Below are 26,525 nucleotides of genomic sequence, written 5' to 3'. Positions count from 1 at the left end.
CTCTTTCCTCCATTTTTAAGAACTAACCTACAAGGACTTCCCTTGTAGTCCACCAGTTAAGAATCTGCCTGCCAAGGCAGGGGACATGAGTTTGATTTCTGATCTGGGAGGATCGATGCCACATGCCATGGGACAACTAAGCTCATGGGCAACAATGACTGAAGTCTGTGCAGCCTAGAGCCCATGCTCTGTAACAAGAGGAGCCACTGCAAAATGAGAATCCCACAAGCTGCAGCTAGTGAGTGAGCCCTGCTCACTGCAACTGGAGAAAGACTGAGCAGCAACAAATACCTAGTGCAGTCAAAAAAAAAAAAAAAAAAAAAAGAAAGAAAGAAAGAAAAAGAAAAACTAACCTACACTACCAAATGGTTATTGTATTACATCTTTGGTCTCAGATCTTTACGACCTCTAACTGGAGGTATTGCCTGCTCTATTTTGCCCCTGTGATTCTAATAGCCTCGTCATCATGTCATTGGGGTCTCCTTGAGCATGGAGAACTGTTAGAATAGGAATACCTTGTCTTAAGAATGGCTCTGCTTGGAATAAAAAGCCTGATGATAACAGATGTCCCCTGTGCTCATAGTTTTTGGCATTTTAAATGAATTAGGGTATATCTAGGGTGTTATGAAAACCTCTGAAACTCTCCAAAGTACCATGTTTTGCTAAAGAAAAAGTTAGCAAATTTGTTGGAGATTAGATTCTTGGTTTGTTGTGAGTGATTCATCTTGTCATCAAGAGAAAACTGGAAAGGCGATTGAAATAACTAAGGTGAGAGCATCTCTTCCTGTTTGCTATCTTTAAAGAGCCTACCTTGCAAACATCTGTAAAGGGCTTTTTGAGGAGAGATTTGCTGTGAAATCCAAGATTTCTAGCTAGACCACTGCTTCCATTATTGAAGAATGCTGGCTCTCTTGACTTATTTTTCATTAGATGTGGAACTGGTCTCCCAGTATGTGTAGTGTTATTTAGAAATGCACCATTTGTAGGTGCTTTATTTTGGGGCTGATGAGGAATTACTGATGCGTGGTGGGGAGTTCCTGATGCCTGACCAAGGCCATCCTGTTATGTTGCTAGAGGGGAGGGGACGATCGAGGGCTGCTCATGCCTTTAGTGTCTTTCACAGTTGAGGGATTGCCAATTCTTGTCACTCTTTCTCTCTTAAGAGGCTCTTCTGAGCCCTGATATTTCCCCTACAAAAGGATGAGAAGCCCCCTGATACAGAATTGTGTCCTTTGGGAACTCTCAAACTTGACTGAACTTTATCCATCCAGCAGATATTTACTGGGCTTCATGCTAAGACACAGGGGAACAGAGAGGAAGACATAATTTTCACTTCCAGGCAGCTTGTAAGTAAGCTGAAGGGATATGACTTACTGATGCATTACATAGTTAGATTAAGCAGTGTAAAGCAGGGTATGCATAAACATTCCACTGGCATGAGAGCAAAAGGGTGTAGAAAGGTCCCACACATAACTCTTGTCACTGCTTTCACTTCATCTCAGTGGTGTACACCATTTGGATTTAGTCAGATAATTGTGACAAGTTCATGAATAATGACTGTAAATAATGACCATGATGGAGTATAAAGCTGAAAGTACTCACCTTGTTTGAATGGGTGACCTGAGCATACACAGTGTTCCCTGAAGAGAAGGAAGCGTACTCTAAGTTACTCACAGTCTCTGCTGTTAACACAGGGAGACACAGTCAATGGCTGAAGGACTCTGGTCTGCTCTCCCAGGACCTTGTCAACCCCTCGTCACTCTCTGGCCCCAAAGAGGTAGTTATTTGAATCATTGCCCTTCCTTAGGGTACATCCATTTTTCCTGTCTTGGGAGTTCAGGGTTGAACCAGAACCTTTCCAGCCATTTGATCTATTTCTGACCTCATCTCCTGGGAGAACATGGTCTTGAGCTACCCTAAAGCCTCAGAGTCTCTCTAGATTCACAGGAAGGGAAGCTTCTGGGACAAAACAGCACTGGCTCCACGGGAGCTAGAGAATCTCACTGGTGAGCACAACGGAGCCAGATTGTCTCACATATATAATACTGTTCAACTTTTCAGAGCTCCTTAGAGTGGGTTTGATTATATTAGAGATGAGAAACTTGAGGCTCAGAAAGTTTTACTGCCTTGGTGCAAATTTACACAGGAAATGATCAAACAAGAATTTGAATGCATGCTTCTGACTCATAGCTCAGTTGGTAAAGATTCCACCTGCAATGCAGGAGACCCCGGCTTGATTCCTGGTTTGGGAAGATTCTTGGGCTTCCCTTGTGGCTTAGCTGGTAAAGAATCCAGCAATACGGGAGACCTGGGTTTGATCCCTGAGTTGGGAAGATCCTCTGGAGAAGGGAATGGCTACCCACTCCAGTATTCTGGCCTGGAGAATTCCAGGGACTGTACAGTCCATGGGGTCACAAAGAGTCAGACATGACTGAGCAACTTTCACTTCCAACTTAATACCCAAACCCTGGCTGAATAGAGTGATGGGGTCAGGCTGTCATCTTTGGGCATTTGATGCTCTAGTCCTGCCTTTACACTGCGCCTGCCGCTGATAATGGACAGGCTGTGAGCCCTTTCACTGGCACTTAGTCTCTCCATTGACAGGATGGGGGAATGGCCCTAATCCCATCCCAAGAAAATGCCCGAGTGACCAGTTTGCTTTCTTGTAAGGGACCCTGTAGGTCCCACAGGGGATAGACTTGCACAATTCCAGGTCTTCTTCCCTTGCACCATCTGGTCCATCTGAATAATAACATTCTGACCTCCTCTTCTCTGATTATCTAGCCCTCTGATCACCCCCCTTCATTTTCCATTTGGTTCTTGCCATCTGTTTAGTGACTGGGAACTAAGAGTCTGGAAGCTCACCAGGACACTGGGTTTGCTGAGTAGAGAATTGAAAGAAACCTGAAAAATAAAATCAGGGAAACTGAAATATGTGACTGTAGTGAGAGAAGCCTTCCATCCTCTACCCCTGTAGGTGTCTCTCTGGAGTAACAGCCCCCAGCCCTTTGGCACCAGGGATGGTTGGTGGAGGGGGTGGTTTCGGGATGGTTCAAACACATTACATTTATTGTGTACTTTATTTCTATTTTGTGGCAATCTCAAGATGTTCTGCCTCGACTTTAGGGTTAGAGTTCTCATTCTTATGAGAATCTAACGCCACCCCTGGTCTACAGGAGGTGGGGCTCAGGTGATGTAGCGATGGTGAGTGGCTGTAGATACAGATGAAGCTTCGTTCTCTTGCTCACTGCTGACTTTCTGCTATGTGCACTGGTTCCTAAGAGGCCCCAGACTGCTACCATCTGGGGCCTGGGTGTCAGGGACCCCCGCTCTGGAGGATGTGGTGGGAAAGGGACCCAGAAGGGAGGGCAGGCAGGTCCCGAGGCTGGGTCCTGCATTTTCCAGCAGGACAGTCTCCTTAGGAGATTAGCACATGTGTTTTCACAGCCCAAGTGTCGTCCCAGTGGACTGACTGAACCGGGTTTGCATCCTCCCCACCTTTACCTGTCTTCTGCAAGACAGAGTCTTGTAACAGCCCCAGACTCTAAGTGTCTGAAGCCTGAAAGAAGTAACAATAAGAAGAAAGGAAAACCTGCTACTTTCTTCCTCTGAACAAATATTAATATCAATGCATTGAAGAATATACATGTCAAAACAACCACAATGATAATCCATCTGATATCCAGGTATTCATTTTTCCCATTAATAACACCTGAAAAAAAAAAAAAAAAAAAAGACGTTGCACTTGAGACGCATTGAGTGAGGCCCAGAGTGGTAGTTTAGATCCTCCACGGCATCTTTTCTAGGCCATCTTTGGGGGTTGGGTGGGTTCATCTCTACCCAGAGGTTCTGGGGGTCTGGGCAGGATTTCTGCAAGTGGGAGTCTCATTTAGGCAGACAGGGCAGGGTGGAGCCTGGTAGAGACAGAAAGAACAAGCGATCTTGCCTTCCTAAGGACTTTGCTCCTGGGGTCTGGGAGGCTTAGAGAAATGGTTGGTGGAGGGGGAGGGAAAAGGAGAGCTCTCTAGAGGAGTAAGAGACACAGAGCTCCAGGGGGTGGCTGTCCTCTCCCAGCATCACTCAGCTGTCTCCCATTGGGCCACTGTTTTAGGAATCATAAAGGGCACGAGGGACACCCCACACCCCACAACACTCAAGGCCCTCAGAGAGACCTGAGACAGACTTACCTTCACAGACCCTCTTGTCAGAGACAGAGGAGGATAAAGAGCTGACAGGATTCTCAGCTATGCAGGTGTAGGTCTCTTCACTGAGGCCCTTGGGGTCCCAGGATATAGAGAGATTTGCTTCACTATGATATGGATTTCCTGAGACCTGCCACTTGAATGAGACGTTATCATTTGGATTCTCCACAGAGCAGGTCAGCTGGATCTCACAGGTATTATTTTCAGACCGTTTGGTGTGATGGGCAACTTGTAAGTTGCTCAGTCGTCCTGTGTGCAGAGAAGAGGCCTGGATGAAGGACAAATGGCTTGGCTCAGCCCTCTGAAAAATCTCTACCACCTCCATGTTTCCGTGTATCCCACCCGACACTGTTGTATACTCTGTAAATAACTCTGTGTGTGCTGCCTAATTGATGGGACTGAGGCCTCTGGTGATCAAATGATGAGGGACGTCAGTATGAGACAGAGTAGGCAGTGGAAGAGAGGGAAAGGAAAGACTGGAGTTTCTGCCAGCTAGTCAGGTGATTTTGAGCTGATCCCTTTAATTTTTGGAGCTCCAGTTTATTCCTGGGGTCATTCTAGCCCTTGTTCACTGCCCCTTGTGTAAAGATAATTTGGAGACTATGCAGCCCAGCCTTAGACAGTTCAGAAACCAGAAGAGCAGCTGCATGAGCCCTGTTTCTTCCATTATCAGAATTTTCTTAGCTGGGATGGAAGATAAAAGCTTAACTTACTCGGAGAACCAAATTTCCCACAACTTTGTTGGGATATTGTTTCTCATTGGATCTGGTGCTACTTCAAATGATAACAGAGATCTTGATGCAGAGTGTCAGCAAGTCAGAAAGCGGTGTGTTGAGAATTAAAGAATTAGGGAAGGAAGGAGTGAAGAAACAGAGCAAGCAAGCAGTTCATGGGAAGGAAGAAGTGCAATAGATCTGGGCATTTGAGAATGTGCATGATGCAGATACTTCTGAGAGCTGAGACCAGAAAATATTGCCTAAAACTGTGTCAGCAGCTGTGAATCCGTGTGAACATAGAAGCAATACAGGAAAACCTTCTGACCTAGAGTTGGCCCAAGAGTTGAAATAAAGATGACCCAGTAAAAAATGGAATGACTCCAACTATCTCATTAGAAGAGATTAGGCAGAACATTAAGTTCAGCTCACTGAGTAGGGGTTGTGGAACATACCTTATTTGAAAGGAATTTTCATGTCATAGCAAGAGTGGATTTGGAGTTAGGAAGACCTAGGTTAGAATCACGGCTTTGTCGTTTACTGGCTACATGGCCACGGACAAATTTTAGTCTCTGCTTGCCCCAATTTCTTCATCTGTAAAACTGGGCAATGATATCTACTTCTTGGATAATTATGAGGCTTAAATGAGATAGCACGTAGCACAGCAATGGCAAATGTTTGGCTTGAATATTTACCTCCTTCAACCAATGTCCATTGCTGACCTCAAAAACCTATATTGATATCTGACTCCACTTGATGAATATATAATTACCTGCTTGACATTTCCACCTGAATATAATGTATATCCCCAAGTCAACATGTCCAAAAATATCCTCCAATTGTTCTCCACCCCTGAAAAGTAGAAGCCAAAGTCCTTGTGAAGGCTCCCAGAGCCTTAGATGACGTGGTTCCCTATTTCCTTGCTGGCCTTGTTTCCTGTTACTCTCTCTTACTCTGCTTGTTGATGTTTGAGCCTGCCAGACACAGGGAGGGCCTGTGCTGGATAGCTCTTCCCTCAGATATCTGGGTGGCTCACTCTTTTACTTCCAACTGGCCTTGGCTCTAATGTCATCTTCTCAATGAGGCCTATTATGACCCCTCCATTTAAAACAGACTTCTGCTTTCTGGCATTTCTGGTGGTCCTTATGTTGTTCTAATCTCTTTTTCCATGAGTTTCTCTCACGGCTTACTTACTGTGTTCTTTGTTCATATATAATGTGTATTTTTATTATTGCCGCCATATCCTCTACCCAGAATGTCAGCACCATGATGAGGTCAGAGATCTTTGTTTTGTTCACTGATGTATCTCAAGGGACTAAAACAGAGTCTCAACATCATTCATGGTTAACAAATACTGTTGACTCAGTGAATAAACTTAACATGACTCACATTTTTCTTAACACTGAATCTTAGGCTGCTGCTGCTGCTGCTGCTAAGTCGCCCCGGTCATGTCTGACTCCGTGTGACCCCATAGATGGCAGCCCACCATGCTCTGCCATCCCTGGGATTCTCCAGGCAAGAACACTGGAGTGGGTTGCCATTTCCTTCTCCGAATCTTAGGCAGTTACTCCCAATTAATTGATATTGGCCCATAAGATCAAATCTTTGCTATCCCTAGCCTAGTACACACAGATTAATTGGTCAATGTTTTAAAAAGCCAATAGTTTTTATCTTAAAATTCCTTTGCACAATCATAAAACAAACATGTTTGTGTACCTTACATCTGTTTTTGTGTATGTGCTTTTGAAGGAGAGGCACTCCAAAATGCCCTGGGAATGTATTGGCATTCAGTCTCAAGAGTGTGGTTGTTGCAGAAGTTGTACTTGTTCTTCTAAATAGTCGCAGAAGAAACTTGTCTCAACAAGCATAATGGAGCCTGGTACAGGGTCAAGGCGTCATAAGATTTAAGTTCTAATCTCAGCTCTGTCACTAACTGCTGTGCAATGTCATTGAATCGTTTTGTTTCTGGACCTCAGTCTAGCCCCAAATGGCATACTTTTTACCGCAAGTCTATAGTGCATATTTGCAGTCACATAGAATTGAAACATACACTATTTTTAAGTCCATACAAAATTAAGCCCAAGTTTTGACTCACTGAAGATCTGCAGGTTATAATCGGTGTTCAGAAAAGAGGTTGCTGTGGTTATCTGGGCACGGTAATGTCCCACGTCTGCCATTGTCAGATTGTTGAGCTGCAAGGAGTAGGACTTGGTGACATTCAGTTGATTTTTCCGTTTTGGATCAGTCACCTGTATTTTTGCTTCTTTTGGCCATATGAAGATGACAGAGTTTCCCTTGTGAAGCCAGGTGATGAACGTGATATTCTCTTTTGCAGGAAAGTTTGAGGAAAGAGTTACAGATTCCCCCAGGACCCCGTTCACAACCAGTGGAGGTGTGCTGGTTTCTGAAACTGAGTTCCCTGTGAACACAGAAAGGAAACTGTTGTGACTCTCCCTTCCCTCCCCCTACTTCCCACACCCTTTCTCCTTACGCAGCCAGTCTGTTAGAGCTCACTGATACCGAAGTCCAAAGATAAGATGAAGAGGAAAAGGTTTGGGAGGAGTGCTGAAGTAGACAATCACAGAGGCTCCACCAACAAAATGCCTGGCACCCTTGGTTGATGAGTAGTTGGTCCTAGCCAGTCTACCTGTGACCAGCTAGATGCCACACTAGCTGGTCACACCTGGGTCATAGGCATACTATCTGACCCCAGCCTCTGAGTTTTCTGGGCATGAGATGGAGAGGGGCAACTGCAGCCAATCCCTGGCAGAGATTTCAAAAACTGCAACTCTTTACTGATGGAATAGAATTAAAGCCTGACATTTAGTAAATACCTGCTGTGTTCAACGTAGTAGGCTTGTGAGATTTAAGGGACTAATAGGAATTTACAGTTCTTATACTTTATTTCATCTGATACTGACAACAATTTTGACAAGTAGGATGAATATTATCATATCCATTTACAGATAAGGATCTGAGGCACGGAATAGTTAACTAATTTTCCTAGGGTTGCCCAGCTAAAGAATAACAGAGTTGGGATTCAGATCCAACTCCTTTGACTCTAACTATTTTGTGCTCCTTGCATGATACCAGAAGATATCTTTTCTGCTCCCAAAAGATAATTGTCTAGGAGTTGAGAAGATAAAAACTGGTAAGTATAAAATTAATACATATAACTTCAAAGTAACATGTAATGGTTACACTCTCATGAGCCTATCTCAGAGCCGTTAATGTTTGAGCAAAAAAGGTGAAATGGTTACAATAATTTTTAAAGAAGATTCTTCCTTAACATCCTTTGCCAAATTCCTAGCATTTATCATACTATTTTGTAGCCTTTTGTTCTCTTGTTATCTAACTTAATCATCTTATTTAATAGTTATCTTAATTATCTTTATATCTGAGCACAAAGCCTGACACAAAGTAGGATCTGGAAACATTTGAGTGAATCAATGAATAAGTAACCACTACCACTAGGATTCAGCAATATGTGAACTGAGAACCTCCATATGTTCAAGCTGGATTTAGAAAAGGCAGAGGAATCAGAGATCAAATTGCCAACATCCACTGGATCACAGAGAAAGCAAGAGAATGCCAGAAAAAACATCTACTTCTGCTTCATTGACTACGCTAAAGCCTTTGACTGTGTGGATCACAACCAACTGTGGAAAATTCTTAAAGAGATGGGAATATCAGACCACCTTATCTGTCTCCTGAGAAAGCTATATGCAAGATAAGAAGCAACAGTTAAAACTGGGCATAGAACAACAGACTGGTTCAAAATTGTGGAAGAAATATGTCAAGCCTGTATATTGTCACCCTGATTACTTAACTTATATGCAGAGTACATCATGTGAAATGCCAGGGTGGAGGAATTACAACCTGGAATCAAGATTGCCCAGAAAAATATCAGCAACCTCAGATATGCAGATGATACCAGTCTAATGGCAGAAAGTGAAGAGACACTAAAGAACCTCTTGATGAGAGTGAAAGAGGAGAGTGAAAAAGCTGGTTTGAAGATCAACGTTAAAAAAAAGAGCTAAGATCATGGCATCTGCTCCCATCACTTCACAGCAAATAGATGGGTAAAAAGTGGAAGCAGTGACATATTTTATTTTCTTGGCCTCCAAAATCACTACAGAGAGTGACTGCAGCCATGAAGTTGAAAGATGCTTGCTCCTTGGAAGAAAAGCTATGACAACCTAGACAGCATATTAAAAAGCAGAAACATCACTTTGCCTACAAAGGCCCTTATAGTTGGAGCTATGGTTTTTCCAGTAGTCATGTACGGATGTGAGAATTGGACCATAAAGCAGGTTGAGTGTTGAAAAATTAATACTTTTGAATTAGAGTGCTGGAGAAGACTCCTGAGAGTCCCTTGGACAGGCAAGGAGATCAAACCAGTCAATCCTAAAGGGAGTCAACCCTTAATGTTCATTGGAAGGACTGATGCTGAAGCTGAAGCTCCAATACTTTGGCCACCTGATGCGGAGAGACAACTCATTGGAAAAATCTCTGATGCTGGAAAGATTGATAGCAGGTGGAGATGGGGACAACAGAGGATGAGATAGTTGGATGGCATCATCAATACAATGAATATGAGTTTAAGAAAGCTCTGGGAGATGGTGAAGAACAGGGAAGCCTGGCATGCTGCAGTCCATGAGGCCACAGAGTTGGATGTGATTTAGAGACGGAACAATCACAACTATTATCACAACCTCAGCTTTCTTAAGACCCCTTAGTTCTCAGGAGAGAATCTGAGTAGGGGAGGAAATGCCTCTTAGGATTTTTGTGCTCAACTCCTGGGTGAACTCACACTTCCTCTCTCTCAAATTGTCATATGCATGCCTGTCACACGAACACTACTCTTCACCCCTTACTACATTTTTCCATCAGCATTGCAACATGCTGTTGTTTGTCATTTGGCCCTTCTTCCCTCTTAGAATAACACACATGAATATCACAACCAAAATCTTGAGTGAAAAAAAGAAAATTCAGATACAAATAGAATACAATGGCATGCTTCCATTTATTTAAAGTTTAAAAACAAGCAAAATAAATCTATTCTTTTAAAAGTTGGGATGGGGTTACCTTTGCAGAGGAGGGAGGGAGAGCCAGTAGGAGGGAGCATAGCAGGGGCTTTCTGGGCTGCTGGTTATGTGCCATTTCTTAACCTATGTCTGGATACACAGATTTGTTCATTTTATGATGATTCATTGAACTGACACTTAGGATTTGCAGTTTTCTCTATTTCAGTAAAAGAGGTTAAACAACAAAAAGCAAAACAAAATAATTGCAATGGCCTATGTGGGACAAGGCCTTCCCTGGTGGCTCAGATGGTAGAGTCTGCCTGCAGTGTGGGAGACCCGGGTTCAATCCCTGGGTTGGGAAGATCCCCTGGAGAAGAAAATGTCAACACACTCCAGGACTCTTGCCTGGAAAATCCCATGAATGGAGGAGCCTGGCGGGCTACAGTCCATGGGGTCCCAAAGAGTCAGACAAGACTGAGTGACATCACTTTCTATGAGGAACAAAATGATCTGATTGTTTTTCTCTCTGGCCTAATTTCCTATAACTCTCCACCTTCTTTCCTTCCCAGCTCACATTATGCTGGCCTGGTTCTTCCTTGAAAGGCCAGGGCTGTACACTTGTAATTGCCTCTGTCTGGAATGCCCTTCCCTCAGGTGTCCACATGGCTCACTCTTTCGTCTCCATAAGGTCTTTAACTCAAACTTGCCCTCTCAAGGAGGTCTTCTATGACCACACTTTCCTCACCACCAGTTCTCACTGCTGTACACTCACTGCCTATGAATTTGCTTTTCTCTGTAATATTGTCTACCACACTTTGTAATTCGCATATTTGTTTTATGTTCTTTTCCCCTTCCACTAGAATATAAGCTCCATGAAAGCAAGAATTTTTGTCTGTCTTGTTCACTGTGGTGGACATTCTTGAACAGTGCTTGGCACATAGTAGGCCCTGGTGGTTCAGTAGAAAAGAATCTGCCTGCAGTGCAAGAGACACAAGTGATGTGGGTTCAGTCCCTGGGTTGGGAAGATTCCCTAGAGGAAGGCATGGCAATCCATTCCAGCATTCTTGCCTGAAAAATCCCACAAACAGATGAACCTGGTAGTCTGCAGTCCGTGGGGTTGCAGAGTCGAACATGACTGAGCATGAGCATGAATACTGTTAAGTGAATGAGTACATCTCTACTCCTTATCTTGGAGTTTCTGTGCCAAGGATGTTTAGGTCCAGTTCCTCTTTGTAAGGAATCTCGGCATATCCTGTGGCCAAAGGACTCTTCAGGAACTGTTCTTCTTTGTCTAGTACAGACTTTTAAGCTTCCTTTGTTTTTACAGATTGAAATCCTTCATTTATTTAGCAATCATTTTACTATTTGCTCAGCTGTATGCCAATTCAGTGAGTAAAAGCCTTAGAAATCATGGCATTCAGAGCATATTTATTAGATTCCTTTTATATACCAGTATCTGGGCTGATGACTGTGAATACAAATATGAATAAGACACTGTTTGTCTTCTGGGCTCACCTTGTGGTAGAGAAGCCTGACGGGTAAACACGTAGCTATGGTGTGGCGAGTTAGGCATAGACCTAGGAAAGAGTTTGCTTCCATACTGCCCTCGCATCACTGATTTCACCCTGCACACTCAGTATCAAGTGTTTCTTTCTCTTAGCCATAATTATGAGGTTGCTTTCCTCTATTTTCCATACTCTTGAATGTAGGGATTATGCTTGTTATTTCTGTAACCCTAGCTTTTAGCACAATTTTGAGTCCAATAAGGTGATAAGAGGTATATGCTCTCAGTTCAGTTCAGTCACTCAGTCGTGTCCAACTCTTTGCGACCCCATGAATCACAGCATGCAGGGCCTCCCTGCCCATCGCCAACTCCCAGAGTTCACCCAGACTCATGTGCATCGAGTTGGTGATGCCATCCAGCCATCTCATCCTCTGTCGTCCCCTTCTCCTCCTGCCCCCAATCCCTCTCAGCATCAGGGTCTTTTCCAATGAGTCAACTCCTTGCATGAGGTGGCCAAACTATTGGAGTTTCAGCCTCAGCATCAGTCCTTCCAATGAACACCCAGGACTGGTCTCCTTTAGAATGGACTGGTTGGATCTCCCTGCAGTCCAAGGGACTCTCAAGAGTCTTCTCCAACATCACAGTTCAAAAGCATCAATTCTTCAGTGCTCAGCTTTCTTCATAGTCCAAGTCTCACATCCATATGTGACCACTGGAAAAACCATAGCCTTGACTAGATGGACCTTTGTTGGCAAAGTAATATCTCTGCTTTTTAATATGCTATCTAGGTTGGTCATAACTTTCCTTCCAAGGAGTAAGTGTCTTTTAATTTCATGGCTGCAATCACCATCTGCAGTGATTCTGAGCCCCCCAAAATAAAATCTGACACTGTTTCCACTGTTTCTCCATCTATTTCCCATGAAGTGATGGGACCATATGCCATGATCTTTGTTTTCTGAATGTTGAGCTTTAAGCCAAGTTTTTCACTCTCCTCTTTCACTTTCATCAAGAGGCTTTTGAGTTCCTCTTCACTTTCTGCCATAAGGGTGGTGTCATCTGCATATCTGAGGTTATTGATATTTCTCCTGGCAGTCTTGATTCCAGCTTGTGCTTCTTCCAGCCCAGCGTTTCTCATGATGTACTTACTCTGCATGGGAGCGCAAATAGTGAAAATGATGGGGCAGGAAGGGTTGGAGGTTGTCAGGAAACACATCACAGAGAAGATACCGTTGTAGTATGGCTTTGAATAAAAACAAGAGATCCTTCATTGCTTGATTATTTCAAGAATGCCCTGCTCTTTCTTTGCTCTGTTGTTCCCTTTGACTGAAACACCTTGCCCACATTTTCCCATCAGGTGAGCTCCTATTTACCTTTTAAGGGTAAGTTCAAATTGATTATATTTGTGGGGTTTTGCATCAGTCCAGGACAGTAGAAAGGAGTTTGTAGTGGGAGAAGAGGAAAAGTTCTAGAAGGAGGAGAAGGGGTTGGTAGGAGTTGTTCCCTGCAGGTCTAAGAATAAGATTTAAACCCCTGTGCTCAAGGAAGGTGAAGGTCAGAAACTGCTTTTGAAAAAGCTCACAATTACTTTTGAAAAAGGAGGCCTGGCGTGCTGCGATTCATGGGGTCGCAAAGAGTCAGACACGACTGAGTGACTGAATTGAACTGAACTGAAGAAAAACAGAGTATTTTTGAGAAATGAGAAGGAATAAAGAAAACAGGTAAGACTGAGTTGATTCTGGAAAAATGGCAGAGAAACTTTGGGTAATCTAACCTAGGGGACTGGCTCAGGCCTATCTAAAGGAAAGAGAAATATAGTGGGCTGTTTCAGCTCAGCATGAAACAAGTTCAGAAGGAGGGTAGAAAATATATGAATAGCCAATAAGCACATGAAAAGATGCTCAATATCATTAACTGTGAGGGAAATGCAAATTAAAAACCTCTATGAAATGTCTTTATATCTACTAAGATGGTGACTAATAATAATAACAACAATAAAAATAATTGAAAAATACGTGTTGGTAAGGATGTGGGGAAATTAGGACACATTGCTGGAATGCAAACTGGTACAGCCACCGTGGAAAAACTGTTTAGTGGTCCCTCAAAAAATTAAGTACAGCATTATCATATGATCCAGCAGTTTCATTTCCAGAAGAACTGAAAACAAAAACTGGTACAAAAGTCTTCAGAATAGCACTATTTGAAAAAGCCAAAAGCTGGAAACAATACAAGTGTCCATCAGGAGGTGTGTGGATGAATAAGTTATGGTACACACATGCAGTGGAATATCACTCAGCAGCTAAAAGGATTGAAGTATCAATACATGATAAAATAGGAATAAACCTTGAATACATTTTACTAAGAGAAAGAAGTTAGACATAAAAATTCACAGAATACATGATTTCATTTATATTAAATGTCCAGAATAGGTGAACTCATTGAGACAGAAAGCAGATTAATGTTTGAAGGGGGGATAGTTGGGGAGGGAAATGAGAAGGGATTGCTTAATGAGTACAAGGTTTTCTTTTGGGGTGATGAAATGTTCTGGAGCAATGGTTGCCCAATGCTGTGAATTTACTAAATGTCACTGAATTTGTACACTTTAATATTATTATTTTATGTTTTGTAAATTGCACCTTAATGAAAAAACAAAAAAACAAAAACAAAAAAACGGAAGAAAGACAACAGTCTGCTTGTGCATGGAGACACAACTGAGGCTAGATCTGGAGTGAGATGGAAATCTGGGAGGCTTGGAAGGCTGGCAGTCCAGTGGGCACTGACTGCAGGTTCTGAGAATGGAAAGACCCAGTTGTTCTTGATGATAATGACAAAATGTAAAACAACTCTCTGCCCGTGGTGAGCAACAATAAACATTGATAGGTGTGGATCGTTGGTAAGAAGTAGATAATGCTGCTCAGGGGAAGGGGAGTCATTGGATTATAGTCTCAGCAGAAAAACCTGCAAAGTTTTTGGCTCAAAACCTCAGAATCATTTGGTTGCCCGTGTGTATTGGTTGTAACATATATTTCCTACTACTGTTCTCTCTCGCACATCAGAATACCTGTATCTGCTTCTTGCAAATGCACTCAAAGAACTAGCTCTTATTTCTCCATCCTTCCAACCCCATTATGACTAAAGTCTCATATGTGGCCCATGGAACAGCGCTGGAGTTGCTTGAGAACTTGTCATAAATGCAGAGACTTAGTCTCCTTTCCAGAATCAGCATTATAATAAGATCTCCTAGTACTTTGTATGCATATTAACATTTGATAATGTTTCATGTTCACTTTTCACTTTCATGCACTGGAGAAGGAGATGGCAACCCACTCCAGTGTTCTTGCCTGGAGAATCCCAGGGACGGGGGAGCCTGGTGGGCTGCTGTCTATGGGGTCGCACAGAGTCAGATATGACTGAAGTGACTTAGCAGCTAACATTTGATAAGTTCTCACCTAGAAAGAATTAAATGTAGAAGCAAGTGAGATTCATTTTTTCCAGGGCATGATGATGTTTGATCTCAATTATACCTATTGGAATTATTTCTTAACATGGTTTATCTTTACAGCTAAATTTCCTAAAAGGAGCAAGTTATGGTGTCTGGTCCCTTGAAAGAATATAGGCTGGCATGAGTCATCTTCCTTCATGCTTGCTTCAAGACTGATTTTATTTGTACCATACTCTAGTCACAGTGGTTTTCTTTCCCTTCCTTAATTATTCTGAAGTCTTCCTTGCACCAGGGCCTTTGCACATGTAATGTCCACTGCTTTGAATGTTTCTTCATTAGACTCTTCCCTTGTTTGACTTCTCTTTAAATATCAGTTGAGATGCTACCTTTCCAGAAAATCCTTTCCACACCACCTCCATCTAAAGCAGGTCCTCTTGTTTTTCTATCCTATGGTCCTGAAACCAAGCAGGACCCAGGGGCTCATGGACACAGAAGCCTTTCTGTCCTGCATATCTTGTTTGTAGGGAATAGACTCCAGCATTCATGACCTTTGAATCTTCCCTGGTGTCTTAGATGGTAAAGCATCTGACTACAATGCAGGAGACCTGGGTTCAATCCCTCAGTTGGGAAGATCTCCTGGAGAAGGAAATGGCAACCCACTCCAGTATTCTTGCCTAGAAAATCCCATGGACGGAGGAACCTGGTTAGGCTACAGTCCATGGGGTAGCAAAGAGACGGACTGAGTGACTTCACTTTCACTTTCACTTTCATGACCTTTCCTGAGTTCCTAAGGGCAGATTATAACATTGCTAATCTGGAAAGGGAAGGGATGCAGATACAAGGGAGGACCAGTAAAAACAATGGTGCAGCCTCGGGGCAGGGTCCTGGTTCTGCCTTAATGGATGCACAACAATATTTTTGAGCTCTTTATACTAATAGAACTAACACTTCCAACAAATGGAAAATGCCAACATTCTTCATTCCAGATTAAAGGAACTAAGAAGCTCTTCAAGAGGGCAATGGCAACCCACTCCAGTACTCTTGCCTGGAAAATCCCAAGGACGGAGGAGCCTGGTAGGCTGGAGTCCATGGGGTTGCTAAGAGTCAGACATGACTGAGCGACTTCACTTTCACTTTTCCTTTCATGCATTGGAGAAGGAAATGGCAACCCACTCCAGTGTTCTTGCCAGGAGAATCCCAGGGACAGGGGAGCCTGGTGGGCTGCTATCTATGGGGTCACACAGAGTCGGACATGACTGAAGCAACTTAGCAGCAGCAGAGAAGCTCTCTAGAAGACCACCTCAGGCCAGATTAAAGGAACCACAGAAACTCATCAGATTATCTGAGACCAGATTAAAATAGTACAGGCCCTGCACACACCCTAATCTTATTAGCAATCCTACCCTTGCTATAAAACTCCTCACCAAATCCTCCCAGGTTGGAACACATGCATTTTGAGAGCAGAAGCCTGCTGTGTCTCCCTTTTCCTGGCAAACCAGTAAAACTATCCTTTTCTACTTCACCCAAAACTCTGTCTCTGAGACTTGATTCGGCACCAATGCACAGAGGCCGAGTTTTCAGCATCAGTACCCTGCTTATTATCTTTTTAGTATCACAGTTTATAATTACAAATACATTTATGTGAATATATAGCTGTTGGTAAACTATGCAGCATAGTAAAATGGTTATGAATAGACTCTGGAGCCAGTCTTCCTAAATTATAACCTTGCAAATTACTGCTTTCTTCCTGGACCTCAGAACACCTGCACACACATTCAAGTATGTTTCATTTCCTATACCATTCACTTCCCCCACGGCAGTGTGACAGTAAACAAGTTACTCAAGCGTTGTACGCCTTCATTCCTCTTCCTTAAAGTGGAGATAGGAATAGTGTATATTTCATAGGGCCCTTATGAGAAATATTAATGGGAATGTGGAGAAAAATGGGAATTTTAACCTGAGGACATTCAGAATATTGAATTCTAGAGATGAGTTCAATTTTGCAATGAGGCAAAGACAGGGGTCTCTTGTCTTTGCCTCTGTGGCTCCTGGGCCAGGGAGTAGCTCTTGAATGTAAAATTTTTTTCTTTCTGCTCTTGTACATATCCCCCAAGTTTCTGTCCTCCTTACAATTTTCTCCTTAGCTTTATTTATTATTTCTATGCTGTGAGTTCCAAGCCTCCAGCCTCAGCTCTACCTCTAGTCCTAAATTTCCAGCTGTCTTCAGGAAATCTCATGAATATCACACTAACATCTTAAAATTAGTATGTACAAAACTGAAATCATCTTCTCATCACGGCTGCTTCCCCCACCCCCTCCCAACTTTGTAAACTTTTTGGCTATTCTGTCTGAAATTTCACTGTCCCCAATATTTAATCTCTCCTTTCCTTGCTTGATTCATTTCCTCCTTATCATTTATCACTATCCAATATACTTATTTGTTTCACTTATTTATTTTGTTTTTAGCTTGCTTCCTCTGCTAAAATGTTAACTCCGTGAGGGCAGAAATTTTTTTCTGCTTCATTCATGGTGTACACTCAGAAACTAGAATAGTGCCAGGCATCCAGTATGTGCTCAATGATTGTTTATTGGATGACAATGAACTCTCTCCCCACTTCATTCCCATTACCAGGTAATCCAGCTAATTCTACGTCTGTGGTGATTCTTGCTTCTGTCCTCTCTCTTGTGCTGCTACCATTTTGATTCAACGGTCACTGTTCCTCAAAACTATCACAAGAGCTTGCCACCTACTGGCTAATGAAATCTGTGAGAGTTATTTCAGAAGGGGATAATAATAGTACAGACTCCTAGAAGTGTCAAAAAGCTTATGTATACGAAGTAAGTATAGCATTTGACCCAGTGCCTGGAACAGTACAAGCCCACAATGGATATTAACTATTTTTACCTGCTGCCCTGGGCTAGTTCTGGGATAGCTTTCTTGTCTTGTCTCCTGCCCCTTCCTGTACTTTGGCCCCAGTGGACCACTCGTGTTTCCCCAAAACCTGACATGAACCTTCAAGTTTTCCACATACTGGAGAGCAGGGAATGAGAAGCATGTAGGATCTGAGAATTCCTGTCTGGCAGAGTAAGTATTGCTGGACTACGTAGTCCCTGATTTGCATCAAAGGAAAGGAAAGCTGGAGAGTAGTTTTTTCACAGTACGCAAAAACTGTGAACACTATTTTGAGTGTTTTAGTTGGGTTCAGAAATTTCAGCTAAGCAGAACCATAGATTTTCAATATTTTCGATGAGGCTAAGAAAGAACATGTAGCCTACTTGTGATCACACAGTAAGATAGTAGCTACTCTGGTGAGAAGGCTTCTTTTCTTAACCTTAGCTATCTTTATATCACAACATGCTGGCTATAAACCCCAGTCGTGTCTTAGAAAATTCTGCTCATTTCCCATGCCCCAGCATATAATTCATTTAAATGCAGACACAGTTGAAGCTGTTAACTCTAAATGATCTCAGGCGGTAAGCTTTTAAGTTGAGAGGCAATGGCAGTTTATCAGGCACCTCTGTGAGCCCCACCGGATCCCTTAGTAGAGATACAGACAGACACCTAAATGTAGGTGATTTAGATCACGCAAACTGCACAAAACCAGGAGTCAAACATGACTACGTGGGTATACTTCAGCATTTACCTGGGCCAAGGCGGGAGACAAGCAGGAGAGACAGGAACAGCCAGATCATGCTCTTAGTAGTGGAGAATGGTTTTGGAGACATCAAGATAGTCAGCGTTCTTGCCATTCTCTCATAAACTGAAAGTGCTTCTTATCAACACTGCCTGTTTCCTCTCAGAGGCGTGGCAAGAACTTCTTCCCCCTCACTAAAAGTCCCAATTTTATTTTGTAAATTTGTTTACTTTTTTTCTGAGCTAAGTGCAAAAATCATGTGTGATGTGAACTGGAATCTTCACTACTGTCAATTTAAAAAATAGTTACAACTTAAAAGTTGAGAGTTATGTTTTATTTGGCAGAAATTTTTAGGACTTCAGACCTGGGAGACAGCATCTCAAGTAACCCTGAGAGAAGTGTTCCAAGAAGGTGGTGGGGAGGAGTTAGGCTATATAGAAATTTGCAACAAGGGGCAGGTAGTCCGAACATCAAAAGATTATTGTTACTTAAAGAAATATCTCAAGTTAATGAATTTAGCACTTTTCTATGTATGGAAGATGCAAGAGTCTGGGCTTACTGAAATCATTCTGTTCATATGCATCTCAGCTACCTGGGGCCAGCATCCTGCATTTTTTTACATCCTTGGTTCCTTGAAGTGAATGGAGGCAGCGTGATAGCTGTTGGACCACAGGTATTCTTCTCTTTCATGTTTGCACTGGAGGACTGGAATCACTGATGACTGTGACATTCTTGTTTATTGATATGGCAGGAAATACTCCATTTCTTACTATCTATATCCTTTCTTCTTTTCTTTTCTTTTTTTTTTATTGTGGTAAAACAAATGTCAACTACAAATTGGCACTTGCCATGGGCACTTGCTGTCTTCCTTTACAGTGGTTAAATCATGTGTTCCTGCAGCTGCTGATCTTGAACAGCTCCTGAAAGGAGTTCAGGGTAGAGAATAAAATGAGACACTCTGTGCTCTGGGAAAAACTGGCAGGACAAGTCTTCAAATAGTTAGGTTGCAAGAAAGGGGACACCTTCCAGGGCTTGAAAGTGGGTTCTTGTCTAACACTCAGAAACGAATGTTGTCTGAGGAGACACTTGTGCTGACAAAGAAGGAGTCTATTGGGAAGGGGTGCCCAGGCAGAGAGCAGGAGGGGAAGGGGACCTGAGAGGACTGCTCTGCCATGTGGCTCGCAGTCTTGGGTTTTATGGTGATGGGGTGAGTTTCTGGGTTGTTTCTAGCCAATCGCTCTGATTCAGGGTCCATCCTGGTGGCACACACATTGCTCAGCCAAGAAGGAAGTCAGTGAGAAGGATTCTGGGAGGTGGTAGGACACATGGCATCTCCTTTGACCTTTACCAAACTCTTTTGGTTGGTGGTGGCTTACTAGTTCAGTATTCCTTACCAAGACCTCCTGTTGTAAAATAACTCAAGCAAATGGTTCTTATGGTGCCTGGCCAGGGTGGGTGGTTTCAATCAGTGTGTTTAGTCTAACAGATATTTTCAGGAGTCAATTTTATGAGCCCAGTTCTTGTATCTCCTTATATCTAGAAAAACACTAAAATCCTTCCTGGTGACAACTGTTCCTTGATGTCAATCCAGGATTTTGGACTGACTCATTGGATTGACAAATAAGATGAGCAGAAAGTTTCACCAGACTAGCAGAAAACTTCTGGGAAAATATGTGCTTGATTGCATGTATTTCTCCTTCACCAAAATCACATACATACCTACCTTCTCCCCCTGCCTCTTTGGAACAGTTTCTCAGAGCTATCTGAGGTGCTGTCTCCTGGGCTGCAGTCCTCATTTTTGCACGAAATAAAACTTAACTTGCAAATCTCATGTTGTGCATTTTTTTAAGTTGATACAACCTAAATTGTATATTGTGGTTATGTAATCCAAAACTTACTGTTTTAACTGTCAGTTCAGTAACATTATACGTTATACATTTCCAAAATGTTTAATTACCTTCAATACTGTGATTCAACTGTATCATTCAGATGACCAAATATACGTGAGATAGATATATCTGTCTCATGTATATTCGATCTTTGTCCACAGTTCCTGGCTCACAGCTCTCAAAATCTTCAGAATTTCCTGAGCTGTTAGAATAATGCAAACATCTTTTGTTATACTATTTGGTCCCTCGTCTTCAATTTCTGAAATCACTTTTGTTGTTCAGTCGCTAAGTCACATCCGAGTTTTTGTGACCCCACGGACTAGAGCATGCCAGGCTTCCCTGTCCTTCAGTATTTTCTGGAGTTTGCCCAACTCATGTCCATTGAGTCAGTGATGCCATTCAACCCCTTTTCCTCCTGCCCTCAAGTTTTTCCAGCATCAAAGTCTTTTCCAATGAACTGACTCTTCGCATCAGCTGGCCAAAGCCTGAGGAAGTATTCATTCGAACCTCTGATATGTAGCTGGTAGGTCCAAAGCCCAGGTGACAGCCTGCACTTGTAGTTGATGTCTGAGGTGGTGGTGTGGGTGGGAGCGATCTTGTAGGACTGACCCTGTAACCAAGCAGGACCCTATGGTGCCTTCCTCAGACTCAACCTCCCATCCCATGTCTTCTGTCTGCCTCTTTTTTTTTTTTTTTTTGGTAGAAAAGTTTTGTTCTCCAAGGCCTCCCCTGAGTCACAAATGATGAATTGATCGAATCACAAGAATTGATTGAATTGATGTAAACTGAAGTAACAACAACAGCAAAATCTTGGGCCAGGAAAACTGGTAATGAGTCAAACTGTAAACTAGCCACAAAGCAGTCACAGAATGTTGAGCTCTTCCCTGAAGGACATAGATACAGTGTCTGATGCACATTCCTGAGTTGTCTTACAGATACTAAAACCCTCACCAAACTGAAGAAGCTAACCAGATAATGACAATGAGCCCCCAGACTGGCTGGAGTCTGAGGACTTATGATGTTAACACCTGTGACACCACCCTATTATTCACCATTAACCAGTCAGAATTATGCATGAGGTGATCATACAACCTGTGACTCCCTTCCATCACTCTGCCCTTTAAAAAGGGTCCCTGAGAGCCAGGAGGGATATCAGGTTTTCTGAGCATCAGATGCCTGCACTCCTTGTTTGGCATCTACAAAAAACGTACTTTCTTTCAGCTTAGCCCAGTATCAGTAGACTAGTTTACTTTGCACAGGTGAGTGGACTGCAGTTTGGTTCAGTAACAAACCCTTCACTTATGGAACCTGATATTATTTCTAGGCAGAGTGTCCAAATTGGGCTGTATTATAGGCTACCACTAATGGAATTATCCATTCAGTTCAGTTCAGTCACTCAGCCTTGTCTGACTTTTTGAGACTCCATGGACTGCAGCACGCCAAGCCTCACTGTCCATCACCAACCAACTCCTGGAGTTTACTCAAACTCATCTCCACTCAGTTGGTGATGCTATCCAACCATCTCATCCTCTGTCATCCTCTTCTCCTCCCTCCTTCAATTTTTCCCAGCATCAGGGTTTTTTCCAGTGACTCAGTTCTTCTCATCAGGTGGCCAAAATATTGGAGCTTCAGCTTCAACATCAGTCTTTCCAATGAACAATCAGGACTGATTTCCTTTAGGATGGAGTGCTTGGATTTCCTTGCAGTCCAGGGGACTCACAAGAGTCTTCTCCAACACCACAGTTCAAAAACATCAATTCTTCAGTGCTCAGCTTTCTTTAAAGTCCAACTCACATCCATACATGACTACTGGAAAAACCATAGTCTTGACTAGATGGACCTTTTTTGGCAAAGTAATGTCTCTGCTTTTTAATATGCTGTCTAGGTTGGTCATAACATTTCTTCCAAGGAGCAAGGGTGTTTCAATTTCATGGCTGCAGTCATCATCTGCAGTGATTTTGGAGCCCCCCCAAAATAAAGTATGACACTGTTTCCCCATCTATTTCTCAAGAAGAGATGAGACTGGATGCCATGATCTTAGTTTTCTGAATGTTGAGCTTTAAGCCAACTTTTTCACTCTCCTCTTTCATTTTCATCAAGAGGCTCTAGGTTCCTCTTCACTTTCTGCCATAAGAGTGGTGTCATCTGCATATCTGAGGTTACGATATTTCTCCTGGCAATCTTGATTCCAGCTTGTGCTTCATCCAGCCCAGCATTTCTCATGATGTACTCTGCATATAAGTTAAATAAGCATGGTAACAATATACAGCCTTGATGTACTCCTTTTCCTGTTTGGAACCAGTCTGTTGTTCCTTGTCCATTTCTAAGTATTGCTTCCTGATCTGCATACAGATTTCTCAAGAAGCAGGTCAGGTGGTCTGGTATTCACATCTCTTTCAGAATTTTCCAGTTTGTTGTGATCCACACAGTCAAAGGCTTTGGCATAGTCAATGAAGCAGAAATAGATGTTTTTCTGTAACTCTCTTGCTTTCTCAATGATTCAGCAGGTGTTGGCAATTTGATCTCTGGTTCCTCTGCCTTTTCTAAAACCAGCTTGAACTTCTGGAAGTTCTCATTCATGTATTGCTGAAGCTTGGCTTGGAGAATTTTGAGCATTACTTTACTAGCATGTGAGATGAGTGCAATTGTGTGATAGTTTGAGCATTCTTTGGCATTGCCTTTCTTTGGGGTTGGGATGAAAACTGACCTTTTCCAGTCCTGTGATCACTGCTGAGTTTTCCAAATTTGCTGGCATATTGAGTGCAGCACTTTCACCACCTCATCTTTTAGGATTTGAAATAGCTCAACTGAAATTCCATCACGTCCACTAGCTTTGTTCATAGTGATGCTTCTTAAGGCCCACTTCACTTCACATTCCAGGGTGTCTGGCTCTAGGTGAGTATGAGTGATCACACCATTGTGATTATCTGGGTCTTGAAGATCTTTTTTGTACAGTTCTTCTGTGTATTCTTGCCACCTCTTCTTAATATCTTCTGCTTCTGTTAGGTCCATACCATTTTTGTCCTTTATTGTGCCCACCTTTGCATGAAATGTTCCCTTGGTATCTAATTTTCTTGAAGAGATCTCTAGTCTTTCCCATTTTATTGTTTCCCTCTATTTCTTTACACTGATCACTGAGAAAGGCTTTCTTTCAGACCCTTCTTGCTATGCTTTGCAACTCTGTATTCAAATGAGTATATCTTTCCTTTTCTCCTTTGCTTTTTGCTTCTCTTCTTTTCACAGCTATTTGTAAGGCCTCCCCAGACAGCCATTTTGCCTTTTTTTGCTTTTCTTTTTCTTGGGGATGGTCTTGATCCCTGTTGCCTGTACAATGTCATGAACCTCTGTCCCTAGTGCAAGCACTCTATAAGATCTAGTCTCTTAAATCTATTTTTCATTTCCACTGTATAATTGTAAGGGATTTGATTTAGGTCATACCTGAATGGTCTAGTGGTTTTCCCTACTTTCTTCAATTTAAGTCTGAATTTGGCAATAAGGAGTTCGCAATCTGAGCCACAGTCAGTCCTGGTCTTGTTTTTGTTGATTGTATAGAGTTTATACATCTTTGGCTGCAAAAAATATAATCAATCTGATTTCGGTGTTGACCATCTGGTGATGTCCATGTGTAGAGTCTTCTCTTGTGTTGTTGGAAGAGGGTGTTTGCTATGACCAGTGTGGTCTCCTGGTAAAACTCTATTAGCCTTTGCCCTGCTTCATTCTGTACTCCAAGGCCAAATTTACCTGTTACTCCAGGTGTTTCTTGACTTCCTACTTTTGCATTCCAGTCCCCTATAATTAAAAGGACTTCTGGTCTTCAGCTTCTTCAGCATTATTGGTTGTGGCATAGACTTGGATTACTGTGATATTGAATGGTTTGCCTTGGAAATAAACAGAGATCATTCTATCGTTTTTGAGACTGCATCCAAGAACTGCATTTCAGACCCTTTTGTTGACTATGATGGCTACTCCATTTCTTCTAAGGGGATTCTTGCCAACAATAGTAGATATAATGGTAATCTGAGTTAAATTCACCCATTCCAGTCCATTTTAGTTCACTGATTCCTAAAATGTCAATTTTTTGCCATCTCCTGTTTGACCACTTCCAATTTGCCTTGATTCATGGACCTAACATTCCAGGTTTCTATGCAATATTGCTGTTTACAGCATTGGACTTTGCTTCCATCACCAGTCACATCCACAACTGGGTATTGTTTTTGCTTTGGCTCTGTCTCTTTATTCTTTCTGGAGTTATTTCTCCACTGATCTCCAGTAACATATTGGGCACTACCGACCTGGAGTGTTCATCTTTCAGTGCCAAATCTTTTTGCCTTTTCATACTGTTCATGGGGTTCTCAAGGCAAGAATATTGAAGTGGATTGCCATTCCCTTCTCCAGTGGACCTCATTTCGTCAGACCTCTCCACCATGACCTGTCCTTCTTGAGTGCCCTACATGGCCTGGCTCATAGTTTCATTGAGTTAGACAAGGTTCTTGTCCATGTGATTAGATTGGTTACTTTTCTGTGATCTTAGTTTCAGTCTGTCTGCCCTCTGATGCCCTCTCCCAGGGCCTACCGTCTTACTGGGGTTTCTCTGACCTTGGACGTGGGTTATCTCCTCATGGCTGCTGCTCCTGACCTTGAACGTGGGGTATCTCCTCTTAGCTGCTCGCCACTCACCATTAGTATGGGATAATTCCTTATTGGTGTGAACCCTCCCCCCACCCCCTACCCCATCAACATTGGAACTGGATACAGAACATTTCGGAATCATTAAGCAATGACTCCCTGCTTACCTTGTCCTTCAACTTCTACCAACCTCTAATCTACATTCCATTTCTATGAATTTTCTTTCTCTAGATAGCTCATATAAGAGGAATCATGCAATGCTTACTCTTTTGTGCTTGGCTAGTTTTACACAGCATGTCTTTAAGATTCATCCATGTTGGAGCATGTATCAGAATTTTGTTCTATTTTTTTATGGCTGGATAATATTCCATCATTTGTATATATGACTGAGTCCAAGCTCACTCTACTTGTCAAACAACAGGTCAATTAATCAAGAGACAAGATGTTGAAACAAGGAATACAACTTTATTTGGAAAGCCAGCTGACTGAGAGAGGGGCAGACTAAAGTCTCAAAATAGCCATTTTATCAGGGTCTGGATGCCAGATTTTTTTATAGATCAGAGAGTGGGAGAAGTGAGGAGGTAAAGTTAAAAAGACCATTAATCTTACAGATATTTCCTGGAATGGCTAGCCTTGGGAAGGGGGTGTGTTAATTTCTTCCTTCCTGTAGCCATCCACAGGTGGACAGGGTCCTGAACAAAGACATTTTGGTTTAACATTCAGGCAGAAGAGCAGGTTTCTCTGAGAGAGGTCATTCTGTATGGACAGTATCCTTTTAGTGAACAAAAGCAATGGGAAACAAAGCAAAGCAAAGAAAAAAACAAACAGATCCTACATGGAGTCCATTCTTCCCTGTAACATATATACTACATTTTATTCATTTATTCATCTGCTTATGGACATTTTTCATATCCCCTGCTTTTGAAAGATCCACTGTGCTTCTGTGAAAGACCTATATTAGTACCTGTTTTTACTAACTGAAAGAAATTCAAGGATGATTTTTGCATTTGTGAATAAAGGCAAAAAGCAAAAATAGTATTGAACATTTGTTTTGCAAGAACTTTTACAGAGGCAATATACACCTTGAGCATTGAGAGTGACACCATCAAGCTTCTTCCCCTGGAACTACTTGGCGTATCAGCATCAAGCTGCTGTAACTTTGAACTGTGTCTGCGAGCTTCTGTGGTTTATCTTGATTTATTTTGTGTATCTGTTAATAGGGTATTTCCTAAAGCAATTGTTTCTTTGCTTTATGGTCTCTCTGCTTACAAAGGGTTCCATAGGGACACTCTAGTTTTGGATAGCAGGGGGAAATCTGTATTGTGAATAATGCTACAGTGAACATTGGAGCATACGTATCTGTTTGAGTGTTTCCTTTCATACAATAATTTTATGTTTGGCTTTTTTCCTAAACTGTTTTCCATGATGTTTTCTACACCATTCTACATTCATACCAGCAATTTTCAAGAGTTTCAATTTCTCCACATCCT

The 26,525-nt window shown here is 42.3% G+C and overlaps 1 protein-coding gene across 7 annotated transcripts in view; it reads right to left on the bottom strand.

Annotated features, from left to right (window-relative positions):
* Positions 1-18,642, bottom strand: part of SLAMF6 (SLAM family member 6) — a 30,974-nt gene extending 12,332 nt beyond the window's left edge. For 2 of the 7 annotated variants that reach the window (XM_040230101.1, XM_040230102.1), the window contains exons 1-6: positions 18,530-18,642; positions 7,011-7,334; positions 4,188-4,451; positions 3,593-3,712; positions 2,866-2,904; positions 1,603-1,682 (exon numbers count right to left, since the gene is read on the bottom strand). In XM_040230101.1, the coding sequence (XP_040086035.1) occupies positions 1,603-1,682; positions 2,866-2,904; positions 3,593-3,712; positions 4,188-4,451; positions 7,011-7,334; positions 18,530-18,635 (933 nt within the window). In that variant the 5' untranslated portion in view covers positions 18,636-18,642. The remainder of the gene's footprint in view (positions 1-1,602; positions 1,683-2,865; positions 2,905-3,592; positions 3,713-4,187; positions 4,452-7,010; positions 7,335-18,529) is intronic. The other 5 variants (XM_040230103.1, XM_040230105.1, XM_040230104.1 and 2 more) reach the window with 3 other exon arrangements.
* Between the last annotated feature and the right edge of the window lie 7,883 nt (positions 18,643-26,525).

Source organism: Oryx dammah, unplaced genomic scaffold, assembly GCF_014754425.2.
Source record: "Oryx dammah isolate SB20612 unplaced genomic scaffold, SCBI_Odam_1.1 HiC_scaffold_28, whole genome shotgun sequence".
In the NCBI taxonomy this organism is placed as follows: domain Eukaryota; kingdom Metazoa; phylum Chordata; class Mammalia; order Artiodactyla; family Bovidae; genus Oryx; species Oryx dammah.
This window is presented reverse-complemented; position numbering and strand designations above follow the sequence as displayed.